Source organism: Capsicum annuum, chromosome 3, assembly GCF_002878395.1.
Source record: "Capsicum annuum cultivar UCD-10X-F1 chromosome 3, UCD10Xv1.1, whole genome shotgun sequence".
NCBI classification, from domain to species: domain Eukaryota; kingdom Viridiplantae; phylum Streptophyta; class Magnoliopsida; order Solanales; family Solanaceae; genus Capsicum; species Capsicum annuum.
Genome location: NC_061113.1, coordinates 242,605,812 through 242,627,404, shown reverse-complemented (window position 1 = coordinate 242,627,404; position 21,593 = coordinate 242,605,812). Strand labels below are relative to the sequence as shown.

Genomic DNA, 21,593 nt, shown 5'->3' with positions numbered 1-21,593 from the left:
AAGAAAGGAATCTTATATTCAAGGATTTTCAGTCTTCTCAAAAATTCAAGGATTTTCATCCACGATATACAGTGATTCCAACTTCGAAAGTCATTCTTCCTAAGTCCGTGATAAAATTCACACGTCACACATCAGGATCAGAAAATAACCATTTAAAGAAGAAAACAAAGCCGAAAATGGCCAGTGGGCTCTATTTCTACCAGTACTTGTGCAGTTGCAAGCACTTCAAATTCATAAATGATACGCAAGTAATAAAAATTACTGACTTACACTACTTAGACTTGCAGGAAAAAGGAAAAAAAATAACACTTCTATATGCAGGTAAACAATCTCTGGAATCAGTAATAACCCTGCATGTGAAGGTGTCTGAATTATGGGCTAGCTCTATGCACAATGCAGCAATAAAAGAACCAGAAATAAGAAAAGTTAAGAAGCTGAAGACAAAAAATAGGAAGAAAGAGAAAAGAAAAGAAATCATTTGAACTGTGACAAAAACGGAGGATCGATTAAAACTTTATAGGCTGAAAGTGATTTGAAATCCCTGTAGTGCACCTTCACAAGAACAGCACCATATAGCCATTAAATCCACTAAAAAGAAACAGACAAAGGAAAGCACTTATAAACATGAGATGGTAAAGAAAATTTATTGTGCAGAATTTAAGTAAAAGACATGAATTATACAGTATGAATCAGGTTTCTTTACAGTATTGCTCTTTCTTGATCTGGTAAAACTATAGAAGCACAAAAAACCAAAGACAAACATTCACTTGGGTGCTGGATTCCTTGTCTTCTTTATCTACACTACTCTATCATTAGCAAACAAACAAGGGGTTCGGAGCTGAAACTACTGAAAGCACCGAAATTACTTGATCATTGGCTAGAAGCCTTCAGTAGCAGCCTAGCTTGTCTCTCCCTTGGATTCACTGATACCTGCTTCTGCCTTCTCCTTCTTCTTTCTTGAATATGTCGCCATGGGTTGTTTGAAAACACTCTTGGAATCCCTGTGAGTCTCGTCACACTTTGTCACATTGTTGTTGCCAACCACATCGGACTTCTCCTTCTCTTTGCTTTCACCACATGTCCTCTCTACGTTTAAAGTATCTGAAACTTTTTCATGTGCCTCTATTTCAGCTTCTGTCATGACTCTAACAAGTTCTGAGGGCAGGGCTGCAGGATCCAGCTCCCAGCAACCAGTGGGAGCATTTGGAGCTTCTTGACCTGTGAGCAAATATGAAGGGACTTGATGAGAGAACCGAAACATCTCTTCTCTTGGAATACGGAGAAGATATGTAGGGTCCAAATGCCGACGGAATACTGACGTGAAGCCAGCTGCTTTGACTAATGGAGCAACTGGGACACCTTCCTTCTCAGTGTAGTCGGCAAGCACTTCCACCATATCATACTTGTGTATAATATCATCAGGAGTAAGCTCATTCCATTTAGGAGACCAATGCCTGTACAGAGCCCAAACATCCCCCTTTCTGGGGAAAATTTGGATAACACCTCCCGCCCCTTTCACCCACTTGACCTTGTGGGAGAAAGAATTGAGCGTCTTACTGGTTTCATGCCTGCCTATCCTGAAATTTCCACTGGTCTTGAGGAAGCCAGAACCAACCCAATCTATTGGGCCGAGTTCAGAGTTGTTTCTGGAGTTCAACCAGCTCAATTGCACACTAAATGGCTTTCTAGATATCACTTTGTGAATCAGAGCATAAAAACGCGTCATGCCATCGTCATCGTCATAAGCAGCCCATACTTGTTTATCATCAAAAGATTTTTCCGTTCTATCCTTGTCAAAATTATGGAAATCCGGATCGGGAACAGTCATTGACTTAGCTTCTGACTCTAAATCAGAAGGAGCACTAAAGACAGGCAAATTTTCCTGCTCGCGTGATATTTTGGAATCCTCCGCAACAGCATGAGCAGTTCTATCCCTTCTCAGATCACTTTTAATACTTTGCTTCTTCTTTTCCACTTCTTTTTCCTTCTTAGATGACGTTCGAGAAGCAGCAGTTGTACTCCATTCTTTAAGCTTCTTGCTGATCTCCATCCTAGCCTTATTCGCCAACATACTGCGAATTTCTAAATCCGATAACTCCCCTGAACTCTTAGGTTTGGCCCTCAAACTTTCACTTCTATGTGTGTTTCCTTGGCTGCTAGATCCACCTTTTGCAGCCAATTCATTTACCTTTCCTTTACCTTGAAATTTAGACTTCACCTCAGCTGCGCGTCTCTTTTTTATCATCTTATCAGCTTTTGAACTAGTAGAAGCAGCTTCAGCACGATGTCTCTTCAATATTCCACCAGCTGGCTGGCCGCTTTGTGCATCTTGCCTAGCTGTAGTGACATAGGGCCTCGCACCATTTGTAGCTCTCTTATTAACAACATGACCCTGCTGAATGTTTGCTCTAAATGTTGAGCCAGGGCCAGAAAATCCAGTTTCTACTGAATTTGAAGCTGTAGGGAGCTTCACACCTGAAGCAGAATATTCATTTGCAACAGGATAGTTTGTACCTTGCTGCTGCTGGCGGGAAAACCATGGGAAAGATGAAGCTTGATTTTTCACGGGAGCACCTACCTCCCTTGCATAAAAAGGCCGGTGGCATCTGGGGCACATAATACTTTTGTTTAGGTGAATCTTAAAGTATTCATACCGTATCTGGCATTGATAGCAAAATGTCCAGAACGTCTCAGGTTTTGATGGATGGGGAGCCACCGGGGCAGGCTGGACATTAACGTTAGTTGAGCATCTTGCATTTGCTGGGTGCACGGAGAAATTATGAAATCCATGCTGGTTGCCTTGCATGGATGCATTCCTCGCAGCATGCCTGTTGTCATACATCATTCTTTTCTTTCTATCGGACAACAAACTCCATGCTTCAGATATTATCTTAAATGCTCCATCTGCCCCAACAGATTTGTTTTTGTCAGGGTGAAGGGCTAGAGCGAGCCTTCTGTAATTCTTCCTAATTGTTTCATTATCAGCTGAGGGCTCTACAGAAAGGACACCGTAAATATCCACTTCACCATCAGTTTTCTTCTCATAAGCAACATAAACAGCCACTACCTCCAGGAACTGAGAGAGACCATCAAGGCCTGGAAACAGATTTTGAGCCTTCAATGCAAATTTTTGAGCTCCAGCAATGTCCTTCTCAGCTAACTTCTGCTCAGCAATTGTTTTGGCCCTAACAGCTTCATCTTTATTACATTCCATTTGCCTACAACTTTGGCAGGCTGCAAATAAGCAAACTTTATCTTCTCCTTCAGATTTAACCAGCAAATGGAGAAACACTCGATGATCTAGTTGTCGCATGAAGTTAATTCACATAAACATAATGGATAAGAACTATCTTTGACTCTCCAAATCCTAGAAAACAAACATTAAAAATGCAAGTCAGAAAAACTACAAACTTGAAAACCAAAAATAATACCATAAAAGAAAAAAGGGTACTAGTAATACAAAGTGACGACGACTTAAAAAAAAAAAAAAAAAGCAAGTTGGATTGAGTGTGAAACTATAGGTATGATTACATTTTTCATGCATATCAAGAATTAATGCACTAACCAATTTCCACAAACACCAGAAAAGCACAAGCATCAACTCATGAAAGATTCTAAAATTTATTAAAACTAAGTCAAAAACTAAAAAGAAAAATTAAACTTCGTGCCAGATTTGGAATATATAAGGAAGCCAAAAACAAAACCAAATTGATATACTAGTTGAAATTAACCTTCTCGGTACAACAGGCATAGTAACGACAAGATCAGGACACATATTCTAGGAAATAAATGCAACTTCTTTTTGAAATCTCTCTCCTATAATGTGCTGAAATCTATAGGAACCTGGTCAAAAAATCATGGGAAACCAATACTGAATTACCGACATCTTGAAAACCTAAATTACAGTGGCGCGAAAAAGCAATTCTCAACATCATTCAAGTTTCTCTGAGCAACTGAATATGCTATGAAACCACAGATACCATTTGTACAAATAAAGTTAATCTAAACAGATTTCTCATGTGATCCATTTTTCAGACCAAAAAAGAAAAACCTCAAACCAAACTAGTTAGGGTTGGCTATACGAATTCCCAGTATTAATTATTTTCTCCGAAATTTAAGTAACCGACAGCTCGAAGAGACAACCTAAATCTTCATTCTTAAACCATTCTAAATAGATACGTCACAGATACTAATTATGATTCTGAAAATCTACTCCCTTTTACAGAAGTTACAGAATTTCAGACCAGAAATTTCAAAAATGGCATTTTTTTTCTTTGTAGAAACATTCACCGCAAAATCTTGAAAAAAAAATCTCAATCAAAGCTTCAAAAACCAAAAGTATACATCACTCAAATAGACTTTAAAGATCTATTAATCAGAGAATCAACATAGCAGAACATAAATTCAGCAGCATAGCTGAATCCATCTAATTCCAAGGTCATCTATAAGCACCACCCATTAAAAAGAAAAAGCAAGGGCTATATCATTTCCACACACACACTCTTCAAAAAAATGACATTTTTTTCTTCTTTGTAGAAAGATTCACCACAAAATGTACAACAAAATATCTCAACCAAAGCTTCAAAAACCAAAAGTATACATCACTCAGATAGACTTTAAAGATGTATTAATAAGAGGATCAACATAACAGAACATAAATTCAGCAACATAGCTGAATCCATCTAATTCCAAGGCCATCTATAAGCAACACCCATTAAAAAAAACAAGGGCTATATACACAAACACACACACACACACTTCAAAAATGACATCTTTTTCTTCTTTGTAGAAACATTCACCACAAAATCTAGAACCAAAAATCTCAATCAAAGCTTCAAAAACCAAAATTATGCATCACTCAGATTGACTTTTAAAATGTACTATTAACAAAAAACAAGGGCTATACACACACACACATACTTCAAAAATGACATCTTTTTCTTCTTTGTAAAAACATTCACCACAAAATCTAGACCAAACTTTTTCAATCAAAGCTTCAAAAACCGAAAGTATTCATCACTCAGATTGACTTATTAGAATGTACTATTACAAAAAAACAAGGGCTATACATACACACACACTGCAAAAATGACATTTTTTCCTTCTTTGTAGAAACAGTCACCACAAAATCTAGAACAAAATTTCTCAATAAAAGCTTCAAAAACCAAAAGTATTTATCACTCAGATTGACTTTTAAAATGTATTATTAAAAAAAAACAAGGGCTATACACACACACATCACACATACACACACACTTCAAAAATGACATTTTTTTCCTTCTTTGTAGAAACATTCACCACAAAATCTAGAACAAAATACCTCAATCAAAGCTTCAAAAACGAAAACTATTCATCACTCAGACTGACTTTTAAAATGTACAGTTAAAAAAAAAAAAAAAGCAAGGGGTATACACACACGCATAGAGAGACACATATATAACATGTATGCATACATAAACCAACGAAAAAAATCACCTTTGACAAAAAATGAAATGCAGAAACCAGTTGCAGAAATCCAAATACAAGCATGCATCAAAACAACGAAGCATTTGATTAAACAAAGTGTATATATATATACCTACAATGTTGAACCGAATAGACTCACTCGGTGTTGAATTGCTTTCCACCGAAAAAAATTGCTTTCTACCGCTTGTATTGTATGTATATAGAGTGTTGATTAATTCGACGAAAAACCCTAAAAATCAGCAAAATTGGCTGCTAAAGAGAAAAAAAAAAAAAAAAAAAGGAGAAAAAAGGCTGTATATTCCTGAATTTTGTAGTAGTAACATTTCACGTTTGGGGTGGTGGGGGGGGGGAGGGGGGGGGGGGGGGGGGGGGGTGTGGTGAGCGAGGGGGTTAGTGTTGCAATTGTACCGGATTAATTATCTCGGAACTATAGTCTTGAAAAATTTGTTATTATGTTTCGTTGATCATAATAGAATTATACGTGGAAACCGTCTCTTACATTAATGCAGGGGTAAGATTATACAATAAGATGTGGGTCATTGTTTCCTGGACTCCGCACTTAGCGTGAACTTTAGTGAATCACGGTGTCCTTTTTTCGAATAGAATTATGTTGTCGATTACGGTATAAATTTTATCACAAACTTAATCTTGAAATATTCTATATTATTTCATGTACCAAATGACTCCTTAAGTTTTAATCATGATTAAATTATTCAACTTTCCATTGTTTGTAGAAATATTATTTAGAAAAAAAAAATATTTTTGGCTATATAACTCATTGTAATTTTCCTTGCTAAACTTTTTGTCTTATATTTTCTTCTCTTTTAAATCACATTCTGAGAAAAGTTTTGAATTTGTAACTCTAATTGGATTTCAACTTAAGATCTAAAATCTATTTCAAATTGTAGTAAAATTTAAGACTGAAAGCAAGTAAATAAGGAAAACAAATAAGTAATGTTGAAGATTTTGATTCTTGATTTTCAGGTGAAGCTGCAAATAGTGGTATGGTATGAACTGCGTACATTTTATCCATTTTATCCTGTCCGACCCATCCCATTTAGTGGGAATATACTGATATCATATGCTGTTGTTGTAGGTGCAAATATTAATATTGCACCAGAAAGTTGAAGTCTAATACTACAAATCTGCAGAAAATTTCGCTTTTTTCACCAACACTGTACAAAAAACATGACTCAAAAATACTACAATTCTGCAGAAAATATCACTTTTTCACCAACACACTGTACAAAAACATGACTAAAACCTTTCAGTTACTAAATTCTTGTCCTTATATGTCATGCTTTCCGGCGATCGCCAGACCAACAAACTTGTTTTTTTCCAAAACCTTGCTGAATGTTAAAGCTATGTATACACCACTAAGAAATGACATCAGCAAACAAGCTGTAAAGAAGAGAGGAACAAATGCATTCTCCACTTCATTAAAAATTTAATAATGTATCACAATGTGGTCATGACATATGATCAAGAATTACAAATGACTGGAAGAGCCGGCTAAAGAAAAACAACCTCCCAAATTATGCACACACTCATGTTTCAAAGCCTTCATAGACTCTATTACAAGACAGAATAATATGTTTCACTGGCAATCTAAAAATTGTGCTTGTCGAGAACACACTACGTTTCAAAGCCTTCATAGACTCTATTACAAGACAGAATAATATGTTTCACTGGCAATCTAAAAATTGTGCTTGTCGAGAACACACTACAATAGTTCATAAACTAAGAGTAGACATGACAAAGGCTTCAGTTTCTGGGGTTTATGTGCAGATTAAATGTGTGATGCTTCTCTTTACTTAAAATCACTTGAGTAATCTGCCGAGTAATCAGGATACTTTTGAATGCTATAGACTGTGAAGTGTCTTACGTTGAATAGCCTTCAAGCTAGAGGATTGCCATAGATTTGTGCATAAACCCTCTTTGTTCGATGCACAACAATCATACTCAAGATAAATGCAATGATGCAGAGTCCCGACATGATGGCCATTGTGAGTGAATAGCATATGGTACCATAGCAAGTAAGAAATTCATCCTTAACGAGAGGCACTCCCAGACCCAGTCCTGAACCTTGAATCCGATGTTCGTGCTGCTGCTTTGCCTGATAGTCATATATACCACTAGCAATAACACCAGAAAAGATCAGCGAACCAGCTGGACTAGCCAATGTAAGGAAGTTATACAAAGCACCAAAGCTTTTCAATCCAAAAAGTTCTGAGACTGCAGCGGGTACAATAGCCCAGTGTGCTCCATAGCAGAGTCCTATAAACACGGAGACCACATATATTGAACCAGGCCAGCCCACAGCATAGAAGAATAGAGCAAATGCCATAACAACTTGAACTGCAGCCATTGCCACTGGTCTTGGGTATGCATAGTATCTGATAACCATTATAAACAAGCTAAGATAAAACATCAGAAAAAATGCTTCCATAAGGAAGAAGCTATATTAGTAATTAAGAACTTGGAAACATACTTTACTATATTCTCAGAGAAGTATCCACCAGCAACACGGCCAAGAAAGTTCCAAATGCTAATCATTGAAACAAATATATGGGTGTTAGCATAACCTAACGACTGAGACATCTGACCCAGATTATCAATCACCGTCAAACCAGAACCAGATGCTAGAACTAGGGAGATAAAAATAAGCCAAAAGTCTGCCTTTACTAGAGCCTGAAGTAAAGTGAAATCCTCTCCTCTGCGTGGACCTTTTCTCCGCTTGACTCTAACTGCTCCTTCTGCTGCTGCTTGGTATAGTTTCGCTTGCAAGTGCGCAATTCTCTTTTGTCTTTCCGATGGTGGGAGTGTTTCTGCCTCAGAAGATTTCTCATCTTCCGTCTCGCTGAGGGTGAGAATGAAACTCCCCATTCTAGAGGATTCTTGTTTATCAGGCTCAGGAAGAAGGCTCTCCTCCAAAACCGGTCTTGGTCCAGAGAAGAAAACCAAAAAGATAGGAATAATAACTGGAAGCACTATTAAAATTAGTAAGACGATTGTCAATAAGGTTACCACTTTCTCACTTAGACTGCTTAAATCCTGTAGAAGCAAAACTGCCAACAGATAAGCTGCCAGGATAATACAAATGCTGTAGGTAAATAGGAAACTCGAATGATCTGAAGGTCTAACTTGTTTGTGACCACCTACAGGTCTAACCAAGAACATCACAGCGGTAATTACAATTGATGGCCCAACAGCAACCATGAAAACAAGGGAGGCTTGATCAGGAAAGTGGAACATAGCATAAACTTGTGTCAAAATTGCACCACTTAGCCCAGCAAATCCTTTAAGTATCCCCACTATAGGACCACGGCTTTTCGGAAAATTCTGTACACAGGAAACTAAGGCTCCTGTATTGAAGTACGTCTCACCATTAGTCCCAATAAATATTAAAACGCAAAGCTGCAAAAAGGAAAATTTCTCAGTTAATTAAATATTACTAAAAGGGAACTGTTGTATTATAAAAAACAAAGAGAGAGGGAGAGAGCAAGATGCAGAATTGTGCCAATACATCCAGGATCAAAGGGAACACAATCTTTAGTTTACATTGCACATGTTATTTTTATCAAGTACATCGAACATGTTTTGATTGGTTTTCATGTAAGAAAAACACATTTAAGCATTTCTTAGCTTTACAAATTGAACAATTGATAAGTAAAACCATTCACAAACGTACGACATGCATTACTGTGCTATTGGGACTACTAGCATTTTACTATCCTTACTTCATGTCCAACACCAAGCCTTTCTCGTTCATCCCATGTTATTTCTCACCATTGTCTTCTTCTTCACCTCTTCACCCTATTAATTAAGCATCACCCCTTTTTATAGCGATGCTGTTTAGCCTCTGAGTGTGTACCATCTCAATTTATTTTATCTTCTCTAGGTTCATCTTAACAATATTCTCCGTTCATTAGCTTGTTATAACATTCATTTTTGTTTCATCACATTTCTATCTTTATGTCCTCATCTGAGCCAAGCCTGCTTATTAGTGGTTCTTTTTGGCATTTGATGTCAATTATTATGTTGCATATGTTATATCCAGTATTACTAAAGCCACATTATCAAACTTCCTTTTAGTGCTATTACGATGCATTATATCCCAAACCCACTAAACTGATTCCACCTACCTTCAAACCCTTATACGAGTCATCTTGACCTATATCTCTACTTTATCATTTCTAGGAACAATTGACTCCAACTACCTAAGTTGCTAGCTTTAAGAAATTTGCCTGTCCTCGATATGCTATTACTGCTTCCCCTTCCCTTTTGATAAAGCTAGATTTCAGGGTACATGTGATTCCTTTTCTACAACGTTTGTTTTCTACTTTCAAGAGTTTTTGATAGTTATTCTGTTCTAAAGTTGATTACTTCCCTAGCTTCATCTATTAAGAATTAGTTTATATTAGTTTATGTCACAAACACTATGGAGCCTTGTCTTGTATTCCCACTATTATCCATCAACATAAAAAGTGAAAAACTACTTTATATCAAACATTAAATGATATAAATACATCCAACCCTAACTTCTTTCCTCTCTAAAGTGATCATAAGTTAAACCAATGATATCGGCAGCATGCTACATGAGATATATCCAGAAAACAGCCTATGCACTTGGCAAACAACATTATGTCATAAAAGGACTACTAGCAGAGTAATAGTCCATCTGCCTCAGTGTATTAGCCCTTGCTAAATGTTAGAATTTCACTATTTTGTTATGTATAGGACTACTAGCAGAGTAATAGTCCATCTGCCTCAGTGTATTAGCCCAGTTAGTTTTTCTATTCTTTAGCACCTAAGAGTGTGCGCCTATGGTCAATCAAATTGGATTGAGAACCATGGGAGATCAAGGTTCAAATACCAACAGATGCAGAAAAGTTAACTGATTTTCATCTACCTAAGCCTTTGGGTTGCTGAGTTACTAGATACCTGTACTGGTGGGACCATATGAGTACCCGGTTAAATAGTGGTGCTCGCAACCTGGCCTAGGCACAACTATTTCAAAAAAGAAAACAAGGGTTTCTCTTCTATTCTTATGTTTTCGAACAAGCGTTTTTCTTCCTAAAATTAGGTTCTTATCACCTGTTTTCTTTCTCCCTTTCTTAAATATATGCTGTTAACACCAGTTTTCTTGTTTCTTAAGTACATCCTGTTTACCTACTTCTCGTTCCACTTCTACAATCAAGTTCATTCAACTAAACTTAAAAGTTCAGCAAGCCAAAAGTTGTGCAATATCAAAACCAAGTGTTGATTAGCTATTAATAGCTTCAGTAACAGCCAGTAGGATTCTTCAACCTAGCAGCAACATTAATAATAATGAACAAAATTTTCTCACACAGTAAGCGTTGATACGTAGTGTACATCAGCCAATGGTAAAAGAAATGAGATAATACTGTTCAATTTTGCTGGACCTTTATTATTAATGATATTAGTTCCTTTCTTATGATAATGATATATAGTAAACCTTTAAGACACTCCGTACAATAATTCAAATAGCCTGGGTGACAAATACACTATTGCGTTTTGCTGGCCATGCAGCCTGTCTTGTCACCCGAGACACCCTCTTTCCAAGACCAAATTCGTTTTTGTATCTCGAGCATATCCATTCTCTATATAAAAATGAATTCGGTGAATTTCTTAATTTACATAGGCAACTCCTATACAAATTGCAAGGTGGGTCTTAAATGTCCTAGCATCAATTCAGTTGATATATTTTCTACACTAAAATTAAAACAAAATACATGAGGGAATTGAAAGTTTCAAGTGTTATTGATGATTATAGAAGCTATCTCCAACACATTTTTTTCGGGGCAGAACTGTTTACGGTATTGCTCCATGTGGGATAGCTCACTGTACAAATCCCCAAGAATGAATGAAGCACATCCAAAAGTGAGTTACATGTCAAATATTTTCTAGGCCTAATAAGTTACATGTCAAATATTTTTCTAGGTCTAAACTCTGTAAGGATCCCCTAGAACAAAGAGTGCAAACACTGCGGCAAAATGAGGAACTCATACATCGTAATCACATAGACAATAACTTGGGATCGAAACAGAATATTAAGCTGGGAGAATTTGTAAGAAATAACTGATGTAAAGACTACTTCTTTAATCGCTCATCATGGAAAGTATGTAAGACATTTCTTGTTCACTCCTGCTCTTTCGGTTTCACTCATACCTCCAATCAGTTGTTTTGTGGAACATGGTCTGATCTCGTTATTTGCCTGCAATTATTAGTTTATTGGCAAGTGTTAACACAATTCTCTACGGCTACAGATGTAGGACTGTGACCGGATACAATGCTTTGATCTTATCTAGTTTTCATCCACCAAATTATTTTGTTGCCAATTGCTGCACTCCAGTTGGCCACCATAAAGTTAGGTCTATGGGGGAAGTGATGAACAGGAATCAGTGCTTCAGATACATCTACCTAATCATTATGATTGGTGGTTCCAGTGATCTGTCCATAAATTGAAATTAAGAGTTCAAGCAAATCATAAACCAAGGAACATGTCTACATAGCTAGCAGCTGGTGATTAAATGATATCTGCTATATTAATGTGTGTGGTTGGTTGGATAGTAACTCTAATGTGAATTGAACATCTCAAGACACTAAACAAGTAGTTCTGTTATTTCATGGCCATGTCTCACAAGACAAAAGAAAATCACTCATGGAAGTTTTATTATCAATCCAAAAGCTACAAAAAGGGGAGCTCAGAGCAAATATAGGCTTCACCCATAGTTATATTTGGAAAAAGGGGGAAGAAAAGAAATCCCACCATCAAAACAAAAGAGACGTTACATTTTAAGACGACATAGATTTCACAAAGGTAATAGTAAAGTCTATGAGCATCCTACCCTCCCCAAACCTTACTTGTGGGATCACACTGAGTATGCTGTTGTACAGATTTTACAAAGTTCCACAACAATTTGCAGGTAAAAGCACCAGGAAGCTAATGCATGATCACTGTGAATAAGAGTTACCAAATCCAGCAGTAACTTCTCAGCTTAGCTCATTCCTGTTCACCCTTGGTATCAAAGTTCTCAAAGAAAACTATAGTGTCGAATCCATTTGAAATGATTTTAAGAAGAGAAAGCTAACTAGCTTCCTTCTTTGTTTTTTGATTATCATTTTTTGGAAGGGGAACGGAGGGGAGATCTGGAAGTGACAGAAACAATTACCATGGGAACTTGACTTGAGATAATATTCATAATCAGAACATGATCAACACATCAATGAAGCGTGTATAATGATATTCTACTTATTTTGAAGTTATCAACGATAACTTCAAGACAAAATCCAGAAGTTTGAAGTCCAAAAATACAAAATCCAGAAGTAAGATATTCTCCATGTCCGTAAAGAGATTGCTAGTGGAGAAACCTCAAAAATTGGATGTTTTTCTCATGATTATTTTCTCTACTCTTCGGGACCTGTTCCATTTTTTTAAGGTTAAACTTCTATGAAAAGGCATCGTTTCCACCCCAAACTATACCCGAAAAGTCGAAGCCACACCTAAACTTTACTAGTGACCTATTACACACCTAAACTATAAAAAAGTGAAACTATTTACACTATGTCAGGCTACCACCACTTGCATGTGGTGTAACATTTTACACGCGCTGCCACGTCAGTAAAAAGTATCATTTTTTTATAGTTAAGGTGTGTAATAGGTCACTTATATAGTTTAGGTGTGGATTCGACTTTTCGACTATAGTTTGGGGTGGAAACGATGCCTTTTCCCTTAATGTTTTTAGCCGTTTACTTTTGTTATTTAATAGGCTGGATGCGCCTAAAATAAGTGTAACACACGCACCTTAGAATGGGGGTCGCGGGGAGGTAATAATATCACTTTTATATAGTTAAGATGTGTAATAGGTCACTTATATAATTTAGGTGTGGCTTAGACTTTTCTTGTATAGTATGGGGTGAAAATGATGCTTTTTCCCTTAGCAATTTAGATACATGAAATTGCAAGTCCCCTCTACCCAAAGTATACATGAAAATGCAATTCCCTTCCATATTTTGGAGGCAAGCAATGATGTCATCAATCTCCACTAGAGATACTTTTTTTTAATGACTGTGGTGTCCGGGCCATGTTTCACACACCACGACTAATACCACGAGATACAAGTCACCTCCCACCAACAAGTAGTATCACGTAACTCTATACACCAAGACTAGGACATATATAGGAAGAAATTACCTAGTGTTTTTTTGTCTTTGCTGGGATTTAAACCAGAGACCTCATAGTTCTCAACCCACTTAATTGACCGCGAGGCCAAACCCTGGGGTGGTCCACACTGGAGAACCTTCTGCTGATTCGGAGCTAATTTGCAAAACAATTGGTCCTATTACTCTATTACTCTGTCTATTAGGAAGTGTAAGAGCTCAAAATTCAGATCATAGCAAACAAAATGTAAAATTTCACACTGCATAATTCAATAAAGCTGATTTATCAAAACAACAATCACAACAAGGAAGTGCAACAAATAGGGAAACAAATAAACCAATCAAGAAAAAGTGAGAACTAACCACCCAAAGAGGCAAGGAAGGCAACTTGTGAGCAACAATCATTAAAACAACACCATACAACAACAACAACAACAACATACCCAGTATATTTCCACACAGTGAGGTCTGGGGAGGGTAAGTGTACACAGTCCGTACCACTGCCTCAGAATATCCAAACAACACCATATCCAACAAAACTCTGAACAACCCCAGTGAACAGAACAGCCAGATAGATGGGCAAATTTCAGATCATAGTCAATGAATGTAAAACTCGGATTGCAAACTTCAATAAAGCTAGCTACTTTCTTGCATCAACTCCTAAAGCAAGCTTACCCCATTTATCAAAACAACAATCACAACCAAGAATTGCAACAAATATGAAAACAAATACCCCAATCAAGAAAGAGTGAGAACTAACCACCCAGAGAGGCAAAGCAGGCAACTTGTGAGCAACAATCATCCAAACAACACCATACCCCACAAAATTCTGAACAACCCCAATAAACAAAACAGCCCAAATAGGCAAAACTTCACACAAACTACCAGCAAGAAAACCAATAGCATCACCCAAATCTTTAGCCACACCCAACAAAGCAATTTGCCTCTGGTTATAACCCATACCACTCTTGATCACTGGTGATATACTCCCAAACAAATACCCAATCCCTGAACAAGATTGTACCCACATCGAAGCTACAAATACTAGCCATCGATCATTCACAAATGACCCAACTTTCTCTGAAAATTTCACCATATTTTACCTACCAATTCTTGATTTTATGCATGAAAAATAGTACAGTGATAAATGGAGCTAGGAAGAGTAAAGAGTTGAGTATGTTGGGTATTTGATTGATCTACAAGTGGTATATTCATGTGGTATATAGAGAGTGTACATACACTAGTACTATGTATTGATGTTATACCCCACCACCCCAGGCCAGCTATGAACTACATCTCACTGTTATGTGGCTGTCATCTGACCTTTTTTGAAAAATCTAAACTTTATTGTATAATTTGGATTGAAGATATGAAACGTAACTCTGCCTATCTCTTATCTTCAATAATTTATAAATATCTTCTGTTAAAATAAACTCACAGTTTATATAAATATGACATCATTGTTAGTATGTTTTTTGAAAAAGAAAATTGCATTTTATAGCATTTTTTATATAATTTTTAAATATTTAAATTTTAATTTTAATAAAATAATCTAATTAAATTACATTTACAAATTAACTCTTAAAAATGAAACATGTCGACTCTAAAATAACGGAGGGAGTATAACTTTAAGAAATATGTATAATGCAAAGTATATGTGAGTTGTTATCTTTAAGTAAAGTTAATTTCATCACGTAGGTACTCTTTCATTTAAAATCGTTGTCCTTACTAATTTAACACTCTCTTTAATACAATATTTATTAAAGATTTATTTTATCAAATTAATTTTATTAATTATACTTTACAAATATAAATATATATACTTTATTTAATTATTTGATGATAAAAGTAATATTAATAGTGATATTTTTTTAAATTTTATAAAAGAAACAACTAAATTAAAATAAATATTTCTTTAAAAAAAATTAACTAATTTAAAAATGTGACCAAAAAGATTTCCTTTTCATGAACTTTAATTTCATCACGTCTTCTTTGTATTATTGGATATTAAAGACTACTATAGCTTAGGTGTGTACCTATGAATAATCCTAATTTGTGTTTCCAAGCTTAATTGAGGATTAGTCAAATCATCATTGGAAAAAAAAAAATTCCAAACATTATTGGCTTGCTTTTAAGGCAGATGAGAAAAGGACAACTTTAAAAAGTAAAGGCAAAGGGCTAATTTTTTTTCGTAGTACATCTCGTTTTTCCTAGTCCCTATGAATAATATAATTTTGTAAGTTGACTAATCTAATTTACGAAATTAAGAAAAAATTATTATTTTTATAATAATATTTTATAATTAAATAATTATATAAAGTATTAATAATTAAATTTAATTTTTTCAACCATAATTAATAGTATTAGTTTGATATATATTCTTAATAATTTTCTTTAAGAAAGAACATATCAAATCAACCTAAGCTAAGTAAGATGAATTGGAGAGTAACAATTTTTATTAAGTAATGAATTAATGTCATCATTTTTATTTTTGAATTAAAAAATTTATGTTTACAAGCACAACGTGAGAATGTGGCTTTTTTTTTTTTTTGACAACGAGGATCATGTGGCTTTCACAATAAAATATCACTATTTCTCGAAATGAAAATGAAATCCAAATTGGGATTTACAAACTGATTGGATATTAACTATGTTGTTGTTTAAGGAAAACATACTTTTTACATTAAGAAATATGTGAAAATTATTCCCTCCATTCACATTTTTACAATAATTTTTTATGTTTACTTATCATATTTAACATTTAAAAAAAAAACATTTTTTACCCTTATCATTAATTACTTATTTTTAAAATAATTTTTCTATACTTAAGACTTAATATTAATTAATAAGAATGATTGATAAAATAGTCATAATAATTATTATTTTATTAATGAATATGTCGAGTCCAAATTCGACAAGTAAAAGTGAATGAAAGAAATAATTTTGCTATTTAATTTTGTGTGAAAAACAGGTTCTTTTTCTATCTATACTTACATGTTCTCCTTTTTATCTCAAGAAGATTGGATCATTATATATTTTTTTCCTTGAACTTTCTATGAAAAGTGTAACATGTAAGAAAGTCATTTTGATAATTTTCCATTTAAATCACTATAAATAAAAGTATTAGTTCTCAAATCACTTTGTATATTTAGCGCGACTAATTTTCTATTACTTAAACACCATCTTTATGTATTCATTCCTGCTAATTGAATTTATTTTTAAAGTAAAAATTGATAATCTAAAATTTCTATTAAAAAATAGAGCAAAAGGACATGAATGATTTTTTTAAAAAATATAATTTTTTTATATTGGTATGGTTGATATGTTGCTGTTCATATCCTTTATGATTGGCAAAGATATTTTATATCCAACCTCAGTTTTCAATTTTCCAATAGATTTTTTAACAAGTGAAGACAAATATGAAAATATCCTTCTCATAAGGAAAATGATTAAAAAAATAAGAAGGTTGTCTCGTGCACTAAATTTTTCGCTTTACGTAAAGTTTGAGAAAGTGATCGGTCATAAGGACTTAATAAATATAGTCTAACCTTGTATTTTTATCAGTGATTGTTGTTATGTTCAGTATTCGAGAAAATGCTTCGATCATAAAAATTTAATATAAATATTCTAACCTTATATTTCTCACGGTGGTTGTTTCATTTTTACAGATTTACCTTGCATTAGGAAATTGATAGTGATTGAAAATTGCATGCATATTCAAAGTTGGTTTAATTAATACTCCTATATGTTAATCAAACACTATTTGCATATCAGTTTCTTTTTCTATTTTCTTTCTAAAAAGTTTTCCACTATATTTGAAAATTTTCATTTCTACATTTCGTTAGGTCAGCATCAAATTGTTTTTTAGTCCATGTCAGCTTGATGGAAATATTTCTTTTTCTTAATATATTCAAAGAAGAAAACAAAAGGTTCCACTTTTTTCTTTCCTTTGTTTAACAATCTGGTATTTAAAATTTACTGGCTTAAGATTCGTGTTGTGTATGCATCATTTAAGGGCAAGGGGGCTCTACTTCGTAAAAATAGGTGGCCGCTTTAGACCTCCAAATTTGAGAGATCTCATTTTTTATGATAATATATTATAATTTTTTAAATAAAAATTACATATTATTTATAAAAAAATAATTTTTTATATACTGTAAAAGAAAAGAATTATTAGAAGAAATTCATATATCTAGAGTATTATGTTTCAAGAAAGATTAAATGTATTAATTACTCCTATATTATTACTTAAAAGGGAATAATTAGAAAAAATCGATCATATAATTTTGAAAATAGAGTTATTGAAAAAGTTATTTTTTCTTAAAAATTTAAGGCCTCCGTTTGATTTTTGCTTAGGCGTTTAAGACCTCCGTTTAATTTTCATCTTAGGCCACGAATATACTTGATCCGCCCTTGATTTAAGGGAAAATTTTTAGTAGGCGTTTGGACATAAAAACTAAAAAAATTTGAAGTTGTGTTTGGCCATGTATTTTTGAAATATGTTTTTAGACTTTTGAAAAGTCTTTTTTAAATTTAATTTTATGCCCCAAACATTTTAAAACTATAAAAATTGTCCAACTAATTTATCTACTGATTTAATTCGTGAATGGACAGAATTTCACATCAATGATGGAAGGGGTCCTGACCTTAAAAATGAAAATATACCTAAAATAATGAAAATATATTTGTCTTTTGGCTTAAAAATCTTACTAAACAACTTCTATTTCACATCTTCCCAAGCTAGTGTCTTGTTTATCGAAGTGTCAACCACGACTGAAAACAAACATAAAGAGATTAATGTGACTAATACATGAAACAAACTCATCTTAGGATCTAGCTTTTGCAAATCCTACACTATACAATCCAAAGAAAATGCGGTCGAAACTATATTGCAAATGTATGTACAGGTACGCAATAAAACATATTGGTCAATTATCTCCCAATACTTGTTGTCGTGATCTATCAAGATGCACAAGGAGGTCCTCAAAAAGCTCAACTCATTGCTTCAGAATTGCTTAACGTATCAAGGCATTACATTAATGTACGTTCGCTTCAGTATTCACAAGTTTTGTACGTGTATTCATTCAGAATGTTATATGGATGAATAAACGATTATCACCCTACAGAGATGATTATACAGTAAGTGTAAGAGATATAAAAACAATAGTATTTGACATTGAAGCAATCATACGTGCTTAAAATAATAGGCAAAGCAAAATAAAGTATAATAAGAAGACAATAAACGAATGATGAGTTGGTTTTCAAACCATATACTTCAGTTAATGATCCCCACGAGTAAAACGTTAAAACAATTATTCATGAATTCTGAAAAAAAAACATCACGAGAGGGTAGTTGGCAATTATTTATGGTTGTGCAGTTAATAATGTTTTTTTGTGTAATATTAAAAATTTGGGGTTATATATAATAAAAATAAAAGTTGAAATTGGAATTGGAAAAAAGTGAAAACAACAAAAAGTTGTTTTCACTTTTCAAAAACAATTTTGAAGTTGTTTTTGGAATATCTATGGCCAAACCCCATGAATCCTATAAAGTGAACAATATAACTAATTATTTACTTTAGAATTTTAAGATTTAATCATTCACTTACAAAAAAAAAAATTATTATTATTTTTTCTTTGTTTGTTCATCATTTGCTTGTTATTCCCACTTTGTGTTGTTTTAAAGTTAGAGGGAGGTACGCATAACTTTTGGATGAAATAATAAAATCATTACTAAAATAGAATTGTATTCTATAGAGTGCTACATTTAAATAGAAAAATTATTTTTATTTGTGAATATCCTATTTACAAAATTAAAGCTTGTATGCAATTTGCTTTCGAATTTTGACCAATAATTATTTTTTTTTTGAGTTAATGAAGTAGTTTTTTTTGTAACTAAAATTATTTGGAGGGATATTATTATTTTGATAAATTGAAAAGAAGTAACTCATACTGGATAAATTGAAAAAGATTTAGAAAAAAATTAAAGAAATTTGAGGACATTTTTGTAAATAATAGTAAAATTTGTAAAATAATTTATTGGAATAAATTTATTAGTAAAAATATAAAAAATAAAATTAAGAAAATAAAAAAATGTTTAAAAGAATTTGAGGGATATTCTTTTCTTTGCACATACTAATCTCATGGTATTAAGATCCATGTATTACTAATACCCCCATTTATGATGTATTAGTAATACACCCTATAATACCGTGTTGAGTGTATAACTAATACATGATATTAGTAATACATTGATCTAAAATCCTACCAAATATAGTATGAATTAATACCACACTTAATACATGGACTATTTCTTCTTATACGGCCTACCAAACGACCTCTAAGATTTTTTCTTTTATCCTTTTCCTCATTTTTTAAGTCTGAATCTTAATTGCCTATTCTTATTCTAAGTAGGTGTTTGAACACGAATATTATTTATAATATTTTGAAAGATGTTTTCACTTTATTTTAGAATACTTATTTGATCATAAATATTTTAAAATACATTTTTACAATATTTAAATTTTTTAAAAAACACCTTAAAAAATGTTTTCACTATTTTTGGATTCATTGTATACATTAAAAAAATCTATTTTTTTATTTCATGAAATAACTTAATTTTCATAAAATTCTATATTTTTTAAATTTATTTTCACTTTTTATATTTTTCAGCTTCAAAAATAGCTCATTTCCAATGTACTATGGTCATATACAACACCAATATCAAATAAAATAAATATATTTTCTATTTTCATGATCAAACGAATTTTAAAAACTCTGTGACAACAGAAAATTCCAATTAATAACAGCAAAGTAACAGTCAACAACAATTTTCAATAACTGGCGGACAAAAGTACATAGAAAACCAACAATTAGGGGGACAACTTTTCAATCAAAATGCAAATTAAGCAAAAGTCGTGGCCATATATCTCATCTAATTGCCCGAATTGCTTATTTAAAAAACACTTTTATAAAATTATTTATTAAAAAAGTGCTTTTAAAAAAAAAAATTTGTGTTTGGTAAATACATTCGAAAAGTGATTTTGATAATCAAATTATGTTTGAATAGTCTTTTTCAAGAAGTGTTTTTTTTGAGACAAATGGTCAAAAAAGACATCTATCAATAGCTTTTATTACTAAAATCAATTTATAGAAAAAATTATTCTAAATATCTATGTTAATATTTTAATTAATTTTTTTATTTAATTAAAAAGTACGTACTCTAAAATAATTTATATATTCTTTAGTCATCATCATCAATGATATTTTTAAAAAATAAGTGAAAATAAAATAACAATATATAAATCATAAAGAATAATGACGTAAGTATGAAATGTAAAATTTTAAAAATCAAACGTGGAAGATATGTTAATCAATTAATAAGGTATATATATGTGTGTGTGATAGAGATATATTTATCATAAAAAAATAATTAATTGTTTCTGCTTTTTATGAGAAGCAGAAATTTTCTGCTTCTTCCCAGAAGCAAAAAAACTGTTTCTACTTATTTTTAAAAGCATTTTTACAAATTTACCAAACACTTTTTTTTTAAAAAAAAGTGTTTTTTTCTCAAAATAAGTTCTTATTTTGAGAAATAAGCAATTCCAAACAGGCTATAAGTATATATCTTACACGCGATGTCCAACGCTCAATAATGAAGGGACGAATTTACAGACTAAAGTACGAAACACATACAATCGTGGTTTTTGTATAAAATTAGATATTTTATATGTGTAGGAGTATTTTTAAAAATTGATACTAGGATATTATTTATTGACCTCCAGAATACAATTAGAAGACTAAGTTATGCACTTAATGTAGCACTTTTCACCTTTAGAAAAGGTTCAATTTTCACTTAATACATCTTTTTACTTTTTTTTAATGATGAATTAATAATTTAAAAATTCTAGATTAGCCTTTTGGATACATATTATGATGATGTG

General features: G+C 33.0%; 2 protein-coding genes across 5 annotated transcripts; both read right to left on the bottom strand.

Moving 5' to 3' along the window:
• Positions 1-656: 656 nt before the first annotated feature.
• On the bottom strand, positions 657-5,755 carry LOC107862731. 2 transcript variants are annotated; one of them, XM_016708376.2, is made up of 2 exons: positions 5,579-5,755; positions 657-3,367 (listed from the first exon to the last, which is right to left on the bottom strand). In XM_016708376.2, exon 2 carries the CDS (start codon positions 3,311-3,313, stop codon positions 899-901), a length of 2,415 nt encoding a protein of 804 aa, XP_016563862.1. In that variant the 5' UTR covers positions 3,314-3,367; positions 5,579-5,755; the 3' UTR covers positions 657-898. The 2 variants fall into 2 exon arrangements, with proteins under 2 accessions (XP_016563862.1, XP_016563863.1); XM_016708377.2 differs by lacking the exon at positions 5,579-5,755 and adding an exon at positions 5,476-5,531.
• A 1,126-nt stretch (positions 5,756-6,881) lies between these two features.
• On the bottom strand, positions 6,882-15,031 carry LOC107862732 (protein NUCLEAR FUSION DEFECTIVE 4). Of its 3 annotated transcripts, none has more exons than XM_016708379.2 (3): positions 14,411-15,031; positions 7,958-8,883; positions 6,882-7,862 (listed from the first exon to the last, which is right to left on the bottom strand). In XM_016708379.2, exons 1-3 carry the CDS (start codon positions 14,744-14,746, stop codon positions 7,364-7,366), a joined length of 1,761 nt encoding a protein of 586 aa, XP_016563865.1. In that variant the 5' UTR covers positions 14,747-15,031; the 3' UTR covers positions 6,882-7,363. The 3 variants fall into 3 exon arrangements, with proteins under 3 accessions (XP_016563865.1, XP_047265597.1, XP_047265598.1); XM_047409641.1 differs by having other exon boundaries at positions 14,014-15,001; XM_047409642.1 differs by lacking the exon at positions 14,411-15,031 and adding an exon at positions 14,094-14,381 and having other exon boundaries at positions 7,958-8,831.
• Between the last annotated feature and the right edge of the window lie 6,562 nt (positions 15,032-21,593).

Bases quoted from the DNA above. Each gene is read 5' to 3' on its own strand.
- LOC107862731 (XM_016708376.2), bottom strand. From the start codon at position 3,313: ATGCGACAACTAGATCATCGAGTGTTTCTCCATTTGCTGGTTAAATCT.
- LOC107862732 (XM_016708379.2), bottom strand. From the start codon at position 14,746: ATGGTGAAATTTTCAGAGAAAGTTGGGTCATTTGTGAATGATCGATGG. The intron at 8,884-14,410 runs GTTAGTTCTCAC...TCCTTTTTGCAG, and splicing joins CTGCTTTGCCTCTCTGGGTG to CTTTGCGTTTTAATATTTAT. The intron at 7,863-7,957 runs GTATGTTTCCAA...AATGGTTATCAG, and splicing joins TTCTCTGAGAATATAGTAAA to ATACTATGCATACCCAAGAC.